This window comes from Chenopodium album, chromosome 26 (genome assembly GCF_948465745.1).
Source record: "Chenopodium album chromosome 26, dcCheAlbu1.1, whole genome shotgun sequence".
NCBI classification, from domain to species: Eukaryota; Viridiplantae; Streptophyta; class Magnoliopsida; order Caryophyllales; family Amaranthaceae; genus Chenopodium; species Chenopodium album.
In genome coordinates this window covers 10,369,763-10,390,456 of record NC_137859.1, presented here as the reverse complement: position 1 = coordinate 10,390,456, position 20,694 = coordinate 10,369,763, and the positions used below count along the sequence as shown (strand labels likewise).

The window sequence follows — 20,694 nt, the reverse complement described above, 5'->3', positions numbered from 1 at the left end:
AATAAGAGATATAGCAGGAGTAATATGGCTGAGCATTCTCTTTTCCAAAGCAACTCATATATCAGGTGATTATTAATAGGACTCTAAAGCTACAATCTGCTGACCAATGCTCCCAGCATCCAATCTGCTAACTGCCAACTACCAAAAGCGTTTTCAGCTAACATTGATAAAACTCACTCATTTTGAATCAATCTGCTAGATGCCAAACAGCCCTAATAAGTCCATAAAAAATACCTACTACTCAAGATTAGCTTGATCTAACTCCAATAAGAATAAAACAAAATTCTTCACCAACAAGTTGGGTTCAGCTCTCCCAGCACTCTAGGGATAAGATGCTTTCCAGCAAACATGAGACATGTAAAAAGCATTAATATATACTAAGTATGCCCAATCAAGCAATAACAAACATTACATGATTAGATTCAAGAGTATTGCAATAAATAATCAACGGAAATTAGGAAATATGTTGGAATAACCACATAAAGATGGATAAAAACATGAACACAATCTGAAGTAAAGGATATACATCATCATATGATCATCTTCTTTTTCACCACGATTACGACTATTATTAAGCTGTCTAGAAATTTCAAGCGTTACCTGCAAAAAAAAACAATAATAGAACACACCTCAGCCAAATGAACATGCTATGAACATTCAACAAATCCTTGCAGAGATGGGGATGCTCTTACCAAATAGTGTCTTTGGTTTTGCATTAATGTATTAAGACTATCTTTATCTTCCTTTCGTAATTCATGTTTGTACCTGTTGAAAATACATAATGCCACCTTGTCATTAAAAAGAATTCAAATTGCTACAAGTCTACAGCAGAATTAAAAAACATGCATTCAAGCAAGACTTTTAAAACAAACAATATCTTGAGGAATAAAACCCACTCAGGCAATGAAGAATTGGAGGCATACTATCTCATATAGGCTTCAAGAAGCTTTGCATCCTAGATAACATTTATCATAGCATAATAAACTAGAAGAAAGCGCATAATCCAATAGCAAGTTGACCACAAAAGTCATTTGAACAAAAAAGTACAAAATATGTCACAGCAATTTTTGTCAATCACGTGGGATTATAATCTCTTTTTATAATCCAAAAAGGAATTGTCCTATGTTTGCCCATTTTTTCCAAGCGCACAAGAAAATATTCAATACCCCATAGATATTTTTTAAAAAACAATAATGTCAGTAACTGAAGCACTAACTGTGGGCTGTTTAGAAAATCCTACACATCATAGGGCTCACAACATAAAATGTGACCAGTCCTGTACAAAGAGAAACAGATATTCAAGACGTTCATGAAGGATTGAATGCTTCAATTAGTAAGATGGCATAGAAAATTATTGAAAAGAAAAGCCAGAATAATCAGGAATCGGCAAATACTGATACATTTGGGGAGAATCTTGAGAATCTACAATCTTACAGAAAGGAAATTGAGAAACATGTATGTCATTGACAGTAAAATAGACTAAATAATTCTCTTTTTCTTTGTATAAGTGTAGTAGAGGAGATGGTTGGAGACAGGGGGTAATTACTAACCTCTGAACATAAGCAAGAAGAGTCTGATTCCAGATCACAGGCATGACCCGTGAGTCTTCTAGAAATCTCATAAAATGTGCAACCAAAGCATCCAGCACACAATAAGGCAAGCATACTTCTTGTCAATAAAAATCTTGATTATATAGCTGCATTGAGGTTCCAAGTCAAATCATGTATTATATTAGAAATTTTTAAAAAGTCCCAATAACTAATGCCCTTTATTGGGTAAGGACACCAAATCTTGTGATGCAAATCAAGTAACAGGAACAATATGAAAAAAAGTCATTTTCTACTAAAAACTCTTTGAATAGAACTAGGAAAGAGCAATAGTTGGACAGATTTGAGACCAAGGTGCCTATGCCCTATAGTGAGCATAAGTAGGCTTTTTATGGACCAAGGACCAACAATATGTAATACTACGTAGACTAGATTTCAGACTTAATATTTCAGAATTAGCAAGACAAATGAACAAATACGAGAGCTTTAATTTTTGATTAATATGGAAAAAGGGTTATAAAAAGACATGTCAACACTCAACAGCTTTAGGCTATTACTCTCCTGATAGCTTGAGGCTATTGCTCTCTTAGTAATACTCTCTTAGAAACCTTAGGTTACTACTCTCACAATATAGTTCCTCATAATTCACATTACAATTCTATTTCCATGCTAATACTAGTATACTCAAGCTCACTACTAAGGTTACCCTTACACAATTAAAATAGTTTGCCTCTATTACAATAGAAGATCAGCCTGCTCAATTCATGTTACTCTCCTTGCTGTCCTCTGCTTCCCATTACACTTAGGTAGCAGCCCCATTGAGTCCATCACACTATAGGCTATAATTTATAATTTATCTAAAGTATACATGTACACAAGAGATAGGAAAGCAAAATAGATAACGCTAAAATTTACAAGGGCAATACCAAGGGAAGCATTATTTCACCCAATATGACGCACTAGAGTTTATACAGTCACCCTTTCCAAAATTAACATGTAAAAAGCAAAAAGGGAAGAGACAAATATTCATTCTGAAGAACTTACAACAATGAGATCCAAGAGTTATTTTAAATAGATGGAAAAGAAATTATAAGACCCCATTATCAATTTACATTTCAGCAAATAGAAGGATACAGATAGGCAACCTGCACTGAATATGTACAGGAAAAATCTTTGGAAATTCTTTTCTTTGATAAGAAAGTTCACCGCCAACGGGATCTAAGAATCAGATACGACTATACAAGGGCCAATAGATTGGAACAAAGGATCTAAATTGATAATGTTATGCGTTTTGAATTTTCAAGCAAGCATTTAACACGACAAATAAATTTCAAGAGTTTGTTTCACTACCTTGATTCTTTCCATTGGAGTCAACTTCCTCTTCTGATTCAATGGCAACTGCATCCAAGCATCCCTAACCAAAGGAAATTGAATATAGGGGAGCAGAAACCTAGAAATTAGCAAACGGTTAATATGGAACAAAACAGAGGGATTCATGAGAAAACAAAAGATTTGTAGAGAATAGTAAACATAGATGAGATAATTAGCAATGTGAAATTTAAAATTAAAACATTAATTTAAAAATAAAAGAAAAAAAAGATGGATTTTTTTTTTTTTTTTTTTTTTTTTTTTTTTTTTTTTTTTTGAAAAATACCAATCTCAATTAATGCAAAGTTCACAAAATCATATGTCCTACAAACCACCAATGTAGAATCACAACATCTAAACTCTAAAGTACAGTAGGTAGGCAGGAAGTTAATAATCTAAACTCTAAAGTACAAATAAAAAGGAATCACATTGTCAAATTTGTTTTATATAAACCTTATCAGAATCAAGATACCCAAAAACAATCAAAGCATCATTAATTGGGGAAAAAAAAAACATAAACTTTATTAGTGATCACACCAATTTGCAAAAAGGTGCCTCATGAGATAGAGTAAAGAGCATAAATATACTATATATACTGAGTTAATACTAACATATTTACCTTATGACTTGCAAAACGTACAGGCTCCTTTGGGTACACAAACCTAGCATAGATTACCAAATGTGAATTACCAAAGAAAAGAAAATAATGTCAATTACCAAATGTGACAAGAAACATTTCTCAAGATATGCACTGTCCCCAAAATTATCATGAATTCTGTAATTACACTATTATAGGACATTGATGCAGTGTATTACAAGAAAGATCTCATGAAATTAATCAGATTACCAAAAAAAAATAAAAATAATAATAAAAAAAAAGAACCAAAAATATACACACTTGCACTCCCCCGAGTTGGACAGCTCTAGATTGAAATTAGACAAACTACAACCTTTAAAACAGAAACAAACTGTTTCTGAAGCATCACAAACTTAAAATCCCCATCAGAAACCAATTTGGGAATTGCAAATTTTAGTTCCCAACAACAAACACAATTGCTCTCCCCAATCAAAGCAACACTAAATTGATATTTTCAACTAAAATTACAAATTGAACTCAAATTTTCCAAACTTAATTCTACTTATCTACATTTGCAAACCCAAACCATCATTCTAATTTGCTCTAACCAATGATCCAAATTATACATCCTAAATCAAGTTTCTATCTATTTTCTCCCAAAATCCTAGAACCTAAAATTTAAAAGAAAAAGGGTATGAGTTCTCTGAATTACTAAAAACAAATATATATTTAGAAAACATAAATATTATAAGATACCTGTTCAACTAAAATACACGTGAAAAGCACAAATTGAACTCAAATTTTCCAAACTTAAATCTACTTTTCTACCTTTGCGTGACAGGATTATTGAATGTGCTAGCAAGTTTATGATTAACGGCAATCAACAACAATGAAGAACGAAAGCAAGTAAAGCAAAGAAACAAGAATGAATTTACCGTGGGAGCCCTAGTGCCGGGAGGAAACCCACCAATCCACTATGGAGTAATTTGATGATGATGATTACAGATCTGCACAAAAGATGGAAGAAATTAAACAGTTATACAGCATTGAACACGCCTAATAAAACCTATATGAGGGTTATAAGCTATAAATTATCAAAGAAGAAATGCCAAATACTAATTCTTCTTGGAAGATGTACTATAAGCAAAAATAGCAAGTAACCAGGAATTCAAATATTCTATTAAACTTATGCTGAAGGCGTGAATCTCAAATTTATTATGGTGTATTGGTGTAAAAGAAACCCAAAGGATGCTGATGAAGAGTCATAGGCACGACGACCACCACCACTCATCCCTATTTTACCAAATGAACTAGTTGTGATGCATATACGGAGTATATTACAATTGAGAACAGGGAGAAGCTAAATCTTAAGCATGGGCAATTTCTACTTGACAGTACAAATCCCAACTTTATATATATAAGAGGTAGGGTTATTACTTGGAGAAGAGGCAATATTAAGAACAAAGCAGGCTTTCTTTTTTATGGAAACAAAGATCAAAACCAAGCATGAGGCATGACCATAGAGAAATCTATTGTACATTACTCATTAAAATTTGTTAAGAGTAGCGTTGCCAAACTCCAATTTATAATAATATATAGATATAGATAAAGAAACGAAAACAGAAGCAATTACATCCATAATCGATGTCAAACTGCTAACCACCTAAACACATGAAGGGTTAGGGCTGCCTATGAGATAGAAGTTGAAACATTTGGTTTACTCGCAATGAATATAGCAAAGCAAGGAACAAAACAAATAAGATCTCTTTCCTCCCACACACATAACCCCCCCCCCCCCCCCCCCCCCAAAAAAAAAAAAAAAAAAAAAAAAAAAAAACCACTTTGAGCATATTGATGACTTGAAGATAATTGTATACCAGAAAGTTTCGTTGCAAGCCTTGCAGCATATTACTATGTCTTGCGAGAACAAGAGTCCCAAGTCCATGACGTTTGCCTCAAAAATCAAAGACTTCTCACTGCTCTTTCACTAGCTTGCAAGCATCCTTGATTACGGAAAACAACCCTTATCCACAAACCCATTGAGCCTAGAACACATCATCAGTGTTTATCCTTGATTGACATGCTGAAAGGGGCTACCAAGAGTCACTGCCCTAGTCTGCACCATCCTGAACCAGAACCATTTATGCTTACTGCCTCTTGGTAATGTTGGTATGCTGTGTTATAGACTAAGGCTGATTTCACTCAATAATGCTCATAATTAAGAGAAGGACTGCTTCTTCATTAACTAAACAATTAAGGGATACAAGTAGTAGCTTGAGGCTACAAATCTCCTAGCAACTTGAGGTTGCAACTCTCCAAGATTTCCTCACCAATTTTCTGCCTACCTTCCCCCTAACACTACCCATACTACTTATACTAAGATGGTCAAGGATGACCTTAAAACTTACATGTGACTACTTAACGAAAATGGAAAAACCATAATAAAACATACTAAAAGCTGATTGCTTTCTTTCCTTCTCTTCTTCTTAATTAAATTTGTCTTTTACTTAATTACCCCCTAAAGTCGGTCTATTACATGCTGCAAGATAGCTTACAGCCAGCCTAACCATAACAAAAGACTGTCTCACAGTGTCCTCGCACAATTCGTAATAATCATAGAAAATCTGCACACTTCTGCTGCCTGCTGTACAATTGTACATAACAAAAGACCATCTCAAAGTGCACTCATGCAGTTCTCTGATACCTATCCCCCCAAAACGCAACGCAACTGTAGCAGCTCTGGAAAATTCTGCAGCTGGAAGCTGTTTCTCTTCAAGCTTGACCTGCACAAAACCACCCTCACCACACCTTTTCAACACTAGGATAGTAAAAGACAGCAGGGATATGCGAATATCTCACTGCGCATACTGGGAAGCCTCTTCTAGATATTCATTCTTGTGAGCAAACACTGGAAAATTGTCTCTACCTCTCACTAACGACTCCTGACGACTTCATTAGCTGATGATCCCCAAAGTCCAACAATTTTTCCCATCAACAAATTATATACTAATATTAGATAAATTAACAGATTCATCTTCTGAATCATCCCCATTTTCAACAGGGCCACCAGAACATTTTCCCACCAAACAACGATCAATCCACTTTTCAATCCATCCCAATCTTCTTTCTAAACTGAGTACACCGATATGCATAATACGAATATCAACCTGGACCACTTTTGCACAAGCTCTAAGTAGGATATAGTAATCAGCATGGGCAACGTAGGCTAAAGAACCATCACCTCTCTTCCGTGAATAGTGCAGGTGGTCGCGTCTCTTGACTTCCACCCTTGGTGGTATGTAACAGAAACGGTGTTCTTCCATATCTATTTTCAGAAATTTAAGAGCTATATCTTCCAAATTTTGAGATGAAGCCTCATCTCTATCCATAGTTGCTGGAAATTGACATGTTTGTGAACTTTGCTGAGTATTATCAGCACTTGGATCACAGTTGGGGCTGTTATAGTTAGACTGAAACCCACTATCAGCTGCTGGAGAGCTGGAAATTTCTTTATCTCTCTGCTTCTTGCTGCCCTTTGATGGGGTACTGAAAAATTTATCATTGTCCCTTGACCTCTTCTGATTTGATCCAGATTCAAACTCCCCAGAAGTTTTAATGTCCTGAAGAGAACTTCCTTGTCAATAAAAACATACGACGATTCTTTCAAAAAAAAAAAACAACAATAAGAACAAAGATGTACAATATATTCTCAGTATATTCATCACAACAGAAGTGATTTAATCCAATAAAGAAACTAAATTTCTACTGTCTAACAGTTACTAATGCTAATTACCAATAAAGAGTTGGCAAAAACAAGAAATCACTGCAAATTCTAAACTACTGGAAATTCTGGACAACCTTACAAGTTGTTCCCATATATGTTTAAGCATAGGCAAACAAATCGAAGCCCAAAGCATAACATTGTGGCACACAAATCATAGACTTAAGGCACCACGTTCTGCAAGAATACTTATAAATCATTTAAACCATATTTGTTTTGAATAGTAAAATAATAGCTACTCTCACCTCCATCCCTCAATTTATTCACACTTACTTAACACTCCATTAGAACTATTGTATTAATTTGTATATCCTTTTTTTGTTCTTACTTTACACAACCATTTCTTTTTTTCTGCCCATTTTATTTAATCAATATTCAGGATGTATTCCATTTTTTGTGGGCGGTTCCTTATGGTGATTCATGTTAACTAACCCCAAATCATTTTGGGACTAAGGCCCTGTTATTGTTGTTGTTGTAGTTGTTACTTAATAATGGTGTCCTATATTGTTTCAAAATTCTTTTTGAGGGTAAAAATCAACTATTTAATTCCCCAAAATACCCTTAAGGGCACAAACATTTACTCAAATTTATCTCTCTTTCAAAGTATGTCATATGCTCCACTGACCACTATCTATTTAAAAATATTCAAACAATCACATGCTTTACCCTACCTTACTAATTGATAGGATACCTCACCCATATTAAAGCTTGAACAAACGTACCAAACCCTTCTGTAAAAATAAAAAAGAGTTGAAGGGTGTATTATAATGAAATATTCACATTCATTCTACCAAAGTAATTGAGCTATTATTAATTTAATTGAATAAATTCAGAAAATCAGAAGGACAAAAAAGGACTGAAGTGATGAATTCAGATCAGGTAGCTTGTTTTGTTGCACTGAGTTTCGCACTTCACCAAATACACTATGTTGCTGTGAAGAAGTCAGTGCTTCCATGTAAAATATTCCTCTTTGTAAAAACTAAGCTCCAGGAGAATTAACTGCTCAATCGATGTTGTTCAGATTTTTTCCATAGAATTGAATTCTTAGAAGTATGCAACACAAATGCAGAAATCATTGCATGTTTCCCTATCATGTATCAAAGATCCCCAAGCATCCTTATCTGTATTAGATGTTGGATGAATGAAATAGAAGGATTTGGCATGATATTGGAGTGTTAGAGTAACAAAGTATTCAAACCATAGCACCAACCACTTCATGAAAGCATAAATCAAGTTATTATCTAAATAATAGAAATCTGTAAATCGAAGATAGTAGCCAAAGCAGATATATATTTTAATAAAGAAAGGCTATGGCTTGTCAGGAAAAATAATCAATGTACCTCTCGATTTTTCTCATAAAAGTCCCAAAGTTCTTCTATAAAAGTAGGATCCTTGTATAATGGCTCAACACCAGCAAATACGACATCCTTGCAATACTGAAGATAGGTTGGTAAATCTTTGGAATATTCTGCCAACTCGAGAGAATAATAAAAGGGCAATGAGAAAGAAACAAAGGAAACAACACAACAAAACATACATACATATTTGGAAGTATATTTTCATTAGAAAAAAGAGCTCCAACATTACCAAATTTATCACTCAAATCATCGTATTTCTTTTCAAGGTTTTGCAAAAGCTCGGAGCTATCAGATTCAAATTTATGAACAGACAACAAATTTGTCTCAGGTTCTTTAACCAATTTTGTAGGTGCTTCTTCAGCCCCCTTCTTTGCATTGGACTTGTCAAAACTTGCTGCCTGACCATCTTTTGAAGAGACAATTGGAGGAGACAGAGTAGATTCCCACTTGCCAAAACCATTGAGATTATATAGAATCCTAATTGTGACAATCAGTATTGACATCACACAAACACGAGACGGAAGCTTTTCCTCACTTGCAGATAACCATAAATCAGGAGGCATTGACCACTCCTGTATGCGGCAGGCATATGGAAGAATTTTTTCCACAGGAAGAGATAACTGCTTTAGACAACGGTAAGCTATTCGGTAAAAGTTGACTGGGGGAAAATTCAGGCCTACAGATTGAGCTATAGATGCTGCCATTGACTCCAACTTCTGTAAAGGAAGTTGTTTAGGCTTAAACATAGAAGTTGCTTTTAATGGACATACAACCGAAGCATGTTGATGATATTTCTCAATCTGTATGATGGATTCAGCAATCTTAGGAAAAGCACCAAAATAAGGAAGCTTCCCTTCAATAGACCATTTTATAATGTCGGTTGGAAGAACCGGTTCTTTAGCAATATGACAGGCCAAATACGAAACAGCCAAGGAGCATGATAAGGGTATCCTTTTTTTCAAAGATTTAATCCATATGATTACCATACGTTCTTCATGAATATTTCGATGCTCCTTTTTACAATGGCTTCCGACTTGTAATCTCTTTTTACCTGAAAACAACAAGACCCTCTACATGAATACGTAGGCCAAATGACTAACTAATATATGGACAAATGTTGAAGTGCCTGAGAAAACAAAGGTTCAAACAGACTGGTCTCAACTTAAGCTTAATAATACATGATATACCACCTAGCATATCAAATTACTCTACATTCAAACAGCAAAACCAAAACTCTAATTACTCAAGCAGCACTAATCGACACTTATGCAACCACACCCAAAAAACCAATCACTACACTACCTTGGGCACAAGTCAATATTCTAAGACATTCTCGAGATAACCAATGCAGTCATACCAATATATCGATTGCTACACTATATTCAGCACGAGTCAGTAGCACATGGAATCCTCAAATTACAACCATAACCAATAAAACTCTCAAAATAACCAATGCAACCATACTTGTTAAATCAATCAGTATACTATATTCAGCACAAGTCAATAGTATAAGATAATCACAAATCAATCAATGCAACCATACCCAAATCATCAACAAAAAAAAACAACAAAATTGACAAATAGTAACAAATTTATTATACCAGTTTCAGAATCCATTATAGTTTTATCAGCCCAATGATCGTCAAAAACCCGAGTAGAAGCAAGAAAGCGCAACCAAATAGAAGCAGCAATCCCACAAATCAAAGGAGTAACACCAAAATTCTGCACAAGAGATTCACACTGAAACTGAAGCATTAACTGAAGACCCAAAACATATCTCTTACGAATAGCATTGCAATAATCTTCACTACTGAAATCAACCCCCCTTTTAAGGGTCTTCCCAAAATCCGCAGGTTCAGTGGGACCCAGATGGATTTCATCAACAGGGGCAGCGCGTCTGTCGGCGGCTTTGTAGGTGGCGCCGCCATGGGTGCCTTTGTCGATGAAATCTTCGTCGGCGTTGGCGTTGGCGATGATGTCGGCGGCTTGGGAGTTGCAGTTGGCGCAGTAGGATCGGCCATAATTCTCGTCCATGTAAAGAGCAAGGTAGCCGCAAGCGCTGCATTCCTTTTTACTTGAGTCGGTTGCCGCCATTGTTGGTGATGGTTTCTAAATTACCCCAAAAAACAATTTCAATTTGCAGAATTCCAAACGATGAATGAATGAATGAATACTCTGGCCTGATTTTGAGTATTAAAACTGGGGTTTTGGATTTATTCTTTAGTAGATTAATGTCCGTGAGATACACGAATAATCTTTTTCGCAAAAATAATTTTCCCAAATATATATATATATATATATATATATATATATATATATATAAAGTGGAGTTTTTTCCCAAATTTTTAGAAAGTCATGTAAAATTTAATTTTCTCAGCGCGCCATGTAAGATTATAAATCTTAGTAATAGCCAATTAAATAAGAGATTATTCATTTGATTTAAAATTAAATAATTCAAACGCAACATAAGCAAAATTGGCAAATGAGATTTTTAAGTTTTAATTAATTAAATATTATCTTTAAAATTAGGAATTTTATCTAAAAAATATTTTCGAGAAAAAACTCCCCTTTATATATATATATATATATATATATATATATATATATATATATATATATATATATATATATATATATATATATATATATATATATATATATATATATATATATATATATATATATATATATATATATATATATATATATATATATTAGATTTTAACTCAAAAAAAAAAAAAAAAAAAAAAAAAAAAATCGTGCATCGCACGGGTTTCATCTGGTTGTTTTATAATACAAAGATTCTCAGCGCGCCATGTAGGATTATAAATCTTAGTAGTAGCCAATTAAATAAGAGATTATTAATTTGATTTAAAATTAAATAATTCAAACGCCACGTAAGCAAAATTGGCAAATGAGATGGTGGTTTTTTTTTTTGTCGTTAATGTGTAATTTTTCATGAAATTATAATAAAGTCTTTATCATGTTCTTTTTTTAATGTATTTATGTTCTTTAATAATGCATGTTCTTTGTTAAAACAAACATGTTCTTTCCCAAATACCTAAATGTTCTTTTTTCTAACACCTAATGTTCTTTCCGCTTTTTTTTTTTTTTTTTTTTTTTTTTTGTTTGTTTAACCGGGTGCACCATGAGCGTATGGTGCACCCGGGTGTACAAACCAGGCATTAGTATATCTGTGTATCATTTCACTTTTTTTTATCTTAATTTTTTTTAATAGATCTTTTTATTATTAGGAAATTCTCAACGGTAACCCCCAACTTTTGCTACGCACCAATGGTAACCTCCCTCTTCATTAATTATACAAAATGACCTTAGTTAAAAAAATTCATCTCACTCATTACCTAATTTCATTAAATATTAACTATAGTTAGATTTATATTTTGAAATAAAAAGAAAAATTAAAAAAATTAACCCTAACCACCAAAAACCAGCCACCATCTCCCTTCCGGCACACCACCCCAAGTTCCTTCGATCGTCGGCGATGCTACCTAGACTCCTCCGACCACTAGTGATGATGCGCCATCTCCACCTCAAACACCGCCCTTCTTCCCTCTCCTCCTTCTCACCGTCACCACCACTAGATTGCCGATCTCGGAAGCCCAACCACCCCCATATCCCAAACACGAATTGGATTTTGTAGATCGAACTAGGAGCGACCGCTTCAATGGAATAAGCGCCCAAAGGGTCTTGCGGTGGCTCTAATGTGGACTGAGTGCGATGGTGGCTATTGTGGTCGAATTGGAGGTGCTGGTGGTTAATTCGACGGCTAACGATGGTTGTCTCGTGGAAATCGGTTGTTGGTTGGTTGCGGGCTGCTGTGCGAAGAAGTTGTTGCGCTGGGGTTGTGCGGTGATGGGTTGAAGGTGGAGGTACGGAGGTGGTTGGTTGCGGGCTGCTGTGCGAGGGAGTTATTGCACTAGGGTTTGGCGGATTGGGTGTGAGGTCGGTGTTTCAGATGAGGAGGTTGGTGGGAGGTGGCTCTGATGAGGGGTGGAGGTGGTGCTGGCTAGATCTGGTGAGGATGAGGGTGGAGGTGGTGGTTGGGTTGGTGGTTTTTTTTTTCCAAATCTAACCATAGTTAGTTTTTTTTATATAATAAATTAACTCTCATTAATGTCATAAGTGGAATAAGTTTTTTAATTAGGGTAATTTTGTATAATAAAAGGGAGGTTACCATTAGTGCGTAGCAAAAGTTGGGGATTACCGTTGAGAATTTTCCTTTATTATTTTATTTTGTTTGCATATAAATATTGCAAATTATTTGCTTTTTATTAATTTACTTAAAATTAATTCATTATAAGATATTGCCAGAATTTCTCGTTAAAAACATATATTATCGAAACTTATTTTATTTTATTTGAGTTTTTTTTTTCCCCTGATATAATATATAAAATTAGATGAAACAAACAACCCCAAGGTCCCTAACATAACCAATTGTCGACACCGTCAAATAATGGTATCAAGAGCTATTCATTCATATTTTTCTCATAACTCTATCAGGTATCAAGAACTATTAATCCATATTTTTTTTGCGTCCGCTATTACAAATCATTTCCAGGTTACACCATCAAAACCCATTGTCGACACTGACAAATGATAGTGTCATATTAACTTTAGTTTTGAAAAAAAAAAAAAGGTTTAGTATACCAAAAAAAATACAAAACCTTTTGAGTGTTAAAAAGACCATTCTTAAAAGTAGCTTCAAAATCTGCTAAAGAATAGCATTTCATAGATGAACCCATAATTTTATATTTTTTCGTTTCATTATTCCAAAATTTTATCATATTCCATCATTTAAAAAAGATTAATAGAAAAAAAAAAATCAAGTACGACAAATAAGCTCAGGGAGTTGCATGAGTCTATACACCCATTTGCAAAATAACTCCATCAGTCGATCTTCAAACAATGATATGAGGTATTATGAAAATCCCGGTATTAAATAATACAGATTTACTAAAAGATAAAACACTATCGAAATTTTCGGAAAGTTAAGCTCATTAGGTCGAGGTGAGATTACCAACTCTTTAGTCATCTTCTTCCATCGGCACTTCTGGTATATCATATCTGTCTTCCTGGATAATTTCATTGGTAACTGACACTGGAGAGGGTAAATTATAAGTCAAGGGAGACAAGCAAATTGCATGAACAAGAGACAGCTAATCATGACAGAGATGAAAACTAGTATAGAAAATCTGCAGATATGAGGAAACAAAGATGACATTATGAAACGAAGCAATCACAATTAAGTTAAACCAAACTTCACTAGGATGAGAAGCTGATAGCATTCAAGCTCGCATATCTCTAACTAGAGTACTAGACACCGTGTAACAATGATGTTGTAAGCTTACAGTACAAAATCAAGACATTGCACACCTAACAGAAACTATGACTTATAAATAATTTTGGAGGACCATTAAATTTCTCTTATATTCTTCTTTTGCTTTCTATTTATAAGTGGGGAAGAAAGGGAGAGAGTAAAGTGGTGCGATAGAGCATGGAAGGCACAGCTCAAACAGGGAAGTGGGTGGCATATGGTGAGCAAAAATCTGATCGGTGAAGTAAATTGCAGCATTTTGAATCTGGTCCTTATTTCCTTAAATGCGCAACACGGTTCCCCTCTCTACATTCCATTAACCTTAGAATCAACAGTTTGTATCAAAACAACACCCACTACTTCTTATCATTTTTTGTCACATTTAAGAGAAATAAACATGCAGCAAAAAAGTAAGAGATTTAGCAGGAGCAATCTGGCTGAGCATTCTCTTTTCCAAATCAACTCGTATATCAGGTGATTTTTAATAGGACTCTAAAGCGACAATCTGCTGACCAATGCTCCCAGCATCCTACTTACTAACTACCAAAAGCATTTTCAGCTAACATTGATAAAACTCACTCATTCTGAATCAATCTGCTAGTTGGCAAACAGCCCTAATAAGTCCATAAAAAGTACCTACTACTCAAGATTAGCTTGATCTAACTCCAATAAGAATAAAACAAAATTCTTGACCAACAAGTTGGGTTCAGCTCTACCGGCACTGTAGGGATAAGATGCTTTCCAGCAAACATGAGACTACACAAAAGCATTAATATATACTAAGTATGCCCAATCAAGCAATAACAAACATTACATGACTAGATTCAAGAGTATTGCAATAAAAAATCAACGGAAATTAGGAAATGTGTTGGAATAACCACATAAAGATGGATAAAAAACATGAACACAATCTGAAGTAAAGGATACACATCATCATCTGATCATCTTCTTTTTCACCACGATTAAGACTATTATTAAGCTCTCTAGAAATTTCAGGTGTTACCTGCAAGAAAAACCATAATAGAACACACCTCAGCCAAATAAACATGCTATGAACATTTTACAAATCCTTGCAGAGATGGCCGGGGATGCTCTTACCAAATAGTGTCTTTGGTTTTGCATTAATGTATTAAGACTATCTTTATCTTCCTTACGTAATTCATGTTTGTACCTGTTGAAAATACATGATGCCACTTGGCATTAAACAGAATTCAAATTGCTACAAGTCTACAGCAGAATTCAAAAACATGCATTCAAGCAAGGCTTTTAAAACAAACAATATCTTGAGGAATAAAACCCACTCTGGCAATGAAAAAATTGGAGGCATACTGTCTCATATAGGCTTCAAGAAGCTTTGCATCCTAGATAACATTTACCATACCGTAATAAACAAGGAGCAAGCGCATAATCCAATAGCAAGTTGACCACAAAAGTCATTTGAACAAAAATGTACAAAATATCTCATAGCAATATTTGTCAATCACGTGGGATTAATATCTATTTTTATAATCCAAAAAGGAATTGTCCTATGTTTGCCCATTTTTTCAAACACACAAAAAATTTTCAATACCCCATAGTAATTGTTATAAAACAATAATGTCAGTGCCTGAAGCACTAACTGTGGGCTGTTAAGAAGATCCTGCACATCATAAGGCTCACAACATAAAATGTGACAAGTCCTCATACAAAGAGAAATAGATATTCAAGATGTTCATGAAGGATTGAATGCTTCAATTAGTAAGATGGCATAGAAAATTATTGAAAAGAAAAGCCAGAATAATCAGGAATTGGCGAATACTGTTAAATTCGGGGAGAATCTTGAGAATCTATAATCTTACAGAAAGGAAAATGAGAAACATGTATGTCATTGACAGTAAAAATAGACTAAATAGTTCTCTTTTTCTTTGTATGTGTGTAGTACAGGAGATGGTTGGAGACAGGGGGTAATTACTAACCTCTGAACAAAAGCAAGAAGAGTCTGATGCCAGATCACAGGCATAACCCGTGAGTCTTCTAGAAATCTCATAAAATGTGCAACCAAAGCATCCAGCACGCGATAAGGCAAAGCATACTTCTTATCAATAAAAATCTTGATTATATAGCTGCATTGAGGTTCCAAGTCAAATCATGTATTATATTAGAAAATTTTATAAAGTTCCAATAATTAATGCCCTTTTTATTGGATTAGGACACCAAATCCTGTGATGTAAATCAAGTAACAGGAACAGTATGGAAAATATCATTCTTTATTAAAAACTCTTTGAATAGAACTCGGAAAGAGCAATAGTTGGACAGTTTGATCATTTGAGACTAAGGTGCCTATGCCCTATAGCAAGCATAAAAAGGCTTTTTATGGACCAAGGACCAACAATATGTAATAGACTTGATTTCAGACTTAATATTTCAGAATTAGTGAGACAAATGAACAAATACGAGAGCTTGAATCATTGATTAATATGGAAAAAGGGTTATAAAAAGACAAGTCAACAACTTTAGGCTAGTACTCTCTTGATAGCTTGAGGGCTATTGCTCTCTTAGTAATACTCTCTTAGAAACCTTAAATTACTACTCTCACAATATAGTTCCTCACAATTCACATAACAATTCTATTTCCATGCTATACTGAAGCTCACTACTAAGATCAGCCTGCTCAATTCATGTTACTCTCCTTGCTGTCCTCTGCTTCCCATTACACTTAGGTAGCAGCCCCATTGAGTCCATAACACTATAGGGTATAAGTTATTATTATCTAAAGTATACATGTACACAAGACATAAAAAGCAAAATAGATACCGCTATAACAATTTACAAGTGCAAAACCAAGGGAAGCATTATTTCACCCAATATGACACACTAGAGTTTATACAGTCACCCTTTCCAAAATTAACATGTAAAAAGAAAAAAGGGAAGAAACATATATTCATTCTGAAGAACTTAAAACAATGCAATCCAAGAGTTAAATTAAATAGATGGAAAAGGAATAATAAGACCCCCATTATCAATTTACATTTCAGCAAATAGAAGGATACAGATAGGCAACCTGTACTGAATATATATACAGGAAAAACCTTTGGAAATGCTTTTGTTCGATAAGAAAGTTCACCAACGGGATCTAAGAATTAGATACGACTATACAAGGACCAATCAATTTTATCAATGTATACTCTTTACTGGTAAAAATGCTTTGCATTCAAAATTTCATAGTGGAGAAGAAGCAACATAAATTTTATCAAAGAATAGGCTCACCAACCCTAAGTTTAGAACTAGATGTGTGCAACATAACAAATCTCATACTCCCTCTTTTGTTATATTTTTTATATAGTAACCAACTACCCATTTAGTCATTTACTAATAGATTCTTGTTTCTAGGAGAGGAGTGGAAAATAGGTGTATTAAGTATTTAAGTAAGAGATTAAATCGGTGGGTGGGTATAAGAAAAAAGGTGGATAAAGTGAAAGAGAGTGAAAAAATAAAACATAGAGTACAAACCAAACATTTAGAACAGATTTTACCTGGTAGTCCCACAGTAATCCATCTCAGCTAGCCTCAACAATGCAGCACTGCATACCAATGGATAACAAGTTATTTGTTATATACTTATATATATAGCTACAACTTCACATGCACAGTAAACAAAATATATACATTAAAATCCAGTGTCAAGAACACACATGCATTAAGTATTTGAATGACACAATAAAGGTTATTTTTAAAGGGAAAAAAATATGAGGTCTTTCAAGTTTTCGAGAATGCAAGCCCATGATAGATTACAAGTTTTATAGCTCCATCTCCATAGAGCATTAACGTTAGATTTACATAGGCATTGTTCAACTTATGAGGCATTCTTCAAATTTTGAACCACAATTTGGGATCTAAGGTATAGGGCACAAAGATGCAAATGATGATAATGCCAAACACTATTTTTCCCTAGAAAATCTGTGTAAAATAAAGTAAGTCTAATTACATTCAAGTCCATCCATAAAAGTGTACAACTATACATATTAAAAGTTTCTCTTAGATGTATTTGTCCTCATTTTGTCTCCTTCTCCCTCCCTTTTTCTTTACACCCTCTAATCTCATATTTAGGCCCAAAGCAGGACATAATAATTAAAGATCCAAGATTAAAGAACAGGTCAATGAATAGGATAATTTTTCGAATGATTTTTCAAAAGCGGCTCGGCCCTGGAAGTATCTTTTGACACATTTATACGAGCACCGGTAACTCAAGTATAGCTACAGAATTGACAAAGAATCCTTACAAAAATATCAAATATTTTATTACAAAATAAACAAATTTTCTAGGTCAACAAGTTCATTCCACAACCACAGCTATTCCATGGTCAAAAGATATTATATATACAGAATACCTTGAATGAGCAAGAGGAATTGACATTTTCTGGATCACACTACCTATAATTACTGCTTCCCGAAGATTGCAATTTCCAGACTGTCAACACAACGACAAAAAAAATGCTTTTAGGACAGCAGACAAACTAGTCCAACTGAGCAAAATATGCAGATTGCAGAATTAACCTAGCAACATGAACTTCTGAAGAAGTGGAAAAAATAGATAACAATGCCAACATGTACTGCTTTATCATGGGCTAATATACCTCTAAAAGGGGGAATAAAATCCCTTTATTGAAAGCACCTGGCTTGTACAGAGCTTTTTCCAAAGATTGATATAGCGAATTATGCAATTTTTTATGTTTCCTGATGTCTTCCCGAATTCGCGGAAGAAGCACAAGCTTGTAAAATCTTTTAGCCCTTGTTTGGTTCATTTTAGAAGCAAATATTCTAGTAGCCTGGTATACTGCAGCAGGCGACCATTTCTCAGGTTCAGTTAGATGTAGAATTTCCTCCCAACACTTCACAGAAGGAATATATTTTATTCCTTTTGGTAACAATTTTGCAGTATCAGTGTTTAAAACCTTCCCCGCCCTATTCATCAATTGACATGAACATGTTAATTTGCATAATGACAATTAATAAATGAAAAAAGATGAACAAAGCATTACTATAAGGCAGGATACATACATCTTGTAATGCTCTATAACCTTGTTATCTAATTTAGACATTGGTTTCCCTCCTAGACAAAACAGCACATAGATAAATCAGGAACAAATAAAAAAAACTTCATGAGAATGGCAAAAATCATAGTAATCAACTAAATTTCATAATCTTCCCTCAAAAAAAAAATAAAAAAAATAAAAAACACTCAATTTCATAATAAAACCGCCTATTAACAGAATCAATTCAGATATTCAATACAAAAACCAAACTTTTACCAGAAGTCACAGCAGCATCTTGTTCTTTAATACGAGCAGCAATAACATCCGCGATTGTGCACTGTGTATCAGCATCATTGGACAAAAAGGCATCCAACAATCTCTCATCCTCTTCATTAACTTGATCCTGTTAATAATGATTATCATAACTATTAACAAAGGACAAATTAACTAATTCTAAACTTTAAGACATTCAACCATTACACAAAGATCCTTTAAGGGTGATTTAGATTATACACAATTTCAATTGTTATTTCTACCATTAGTTTTTCTAGAATTTGCAGCAATACAACACAGGTACGCGGTAAATTAACGACGAAATTAGCTCTAGCTCTCACTGTCTTAGAATTCAAAGACTGATCAGGTCAGTTCAGTACACTGTGGTATACATACACACATTCAGTAATTGCTAATCATAAAATCGCAAAAAATCTCTAATAGTATTGAATGCTAAAACTCAAACTCGAAATTCAACTATAAAATTCTTATGATAAAGAGAGAATTCAGACCTCACAATCTATAATCTGGAATTCGTGATCGTCAAACCCGGCAAAATCATCAATATCTTCCTCTTGTTCATCCTCATCATAAAGAACATCAGAAAACGAAGGAATTTTAGGGTTTTGATCATAATTCTCCTCATCAACAATTTCCTTCTGTTGTTTAAACGCTTCCTTTAGAATTTTATCACTCAAATTGTAGGAAATCATCTGCAAAATTCATCAACAAAATTAAAAATTGAACCAAAATCATTCATTCAAAATTTGAAGCAAATTCAATAACCATAACATCAAAATTTGCGTAAATTTGAAAAAAAAAATATGCCTGATCTTGCTGTTGGTGGCGTTTGAAAGGCTTAGAGCGCTTTTTTGAAACGACGGTGGGTTGTTCAGCGAGGAAAGGCTGAGAATTGAGCATTCTCTCTCTTCTTCTCTTCTTCGCCATTGTTGACGTCGCCGGAAAGCTAAGGATTGCCGAAGAAGGAGGGTTGCTATTTCACGAGTGACTGAAATTCAAATTAGTGACTATTTTTCGCGAACTTGGACGAGGCAAACCCGGTTAATAAACTATAAACCTGTGATTTTCCATTAAGTCGGTTTACCCGATCTAGGTTTTGGTTAAAATTGCTTGACCAAAACAGCTCATTATTGGATTGTGTTGGGTTTTTCGGACTCGATTTAAAAAATAAATGCTTACCCCAACAAAAAAAAATAAAAGAAAAATTACGAGGCAAGCCAAGTAGGGCTGTCAAAAGTTGACACGACGCGAAATAAGTGAGTTTAGGTCAAGAATTCTCGACCTGTTTAAGTAATTGGGTCGACACGAACCCAACATGAAATCAAACGGGTTAGGTTTGGGTTGAAATTTTCAACCCGAAACGACTCGCATAACCCGATTATATTAATGGGTTGAACGTCAATTTGTTAACTTGACATGCTT

General features: G+C 34.3%; 2 protein-coding genes across 2 annotated transcripts; both read right to left on the bottom strand.

The window, feature by feature from the left end:
- Window positions 1-439: 439 nt before the first annotated feature.
- LOC145617833 (TATA box-binding protein-associated factor RNA polymerase I subunit B-like) lies at window positions 440-10,789 on the bottom strand. The gene is made up of 10 exons (XM_081672587.1): window positions 10,233-10,789; window positions 8,861-9,682; window positions 8,614-8,741; window positions 5,370-7,112; window positions 4,428-4,499; window positions 3,535-3,577; window positions 2,898-2,997; window positions 1,551-1,696; window positions 693-765; window positions 440-600 (listed from the first exon to the last, which is right to left on the bottom strand). The coding sequence occupies exons 1-4, from the start codon at window positions 10,723-10,725 to the stop codon at window positions 6,492-6,494; spliced, it is 2,064 nt and encodes a 687-aa protein (XP_081528713.1). The 5' UTR covers window positions 10,726-10,789; the 3' UTR covers window positions 440-600; window positions 693-765; window positions 1,551-1,696; window positions 2,898-2,997; window positions 3,535-3,577; window positions 4,428-4,499; window positions 5,370-6,491.
- Window positions 10,601-20,262, bottom strand: LOC145617834 (bystin-like). The gene is made up of 12 exons (XM_081672588.1): window positions 20,080-20,262; window positions 19,764-19,964; window positions 19,255-19,381; window positions 19,004-19,055; window positions 18,580-18,907; window positions 18,334-18,413; window positions 17,479-17,526; window positions 15,922-16,068; window positions 15,065-15,137; window positions 14,894-14,969; window positions 13,674-13,750; window positions 10,601-10,740 (listed from the first exon to the last, which is right to left on the bottom strand). The coding sequence occupies exons 1-11, from the start codon at window positions 20,197-20,199 to the stop codon at window positions 13,677-13,679; spliced, it is 1,326 nt and encodes a 441-aa protein (XP_081528714.1). The 5' UTR covers window positions 20,200-20,262; the 3' UTR covers window positions 10,601-10,740; window positions 13,674-13,676.
- Window positions 20,263-20,694: the final 432 nt, after the last annotated feature.

Coding starts and splice junctions, on each gene's coding strand:
- LOC145617833 (XM_081672587.1), bottom strand. CDS start 10,725: ATGGCGGCAACCGACTCAAGTAAAAAGGAATGCAGCGCTTGCGGCTAC. Junction 8,742..8,860: donor TGATTTGAGTGATAAATTTG/GTAATGTTGGAG, acceptor TCGAGTTGGCAG/AATATTCCAAAGATTTACCA. Junction 7,113..8,613: donor TTTATGAGAAAAATCGAGAG/GTACATTGATTA, acceptor AGTTCTCTTCAG/GACATTAAAACTTCTGGGGA.
- LOC145617834 (XM_081672588.1), bottom strand. CDS start 20,199: ATGGCGAAGAAGAGAAGAAGAGAGAGAATGCTCAATTCTCAGCCTTTC. Junction 18,414..18,579: donor TTTTATTCCCCCTTTTAGAG/GTATATTAGCCC, acceptor TTGTGTTGACAG/TCTGGAAATTGCAATCTTCG. Junction 14,970..15,064: donor AAAACCAAAGACACTATTTG/GTAAGAGCATCC, acceptor TTTTTCTTGCAG/GTAACACCTGAAATTTCTAG.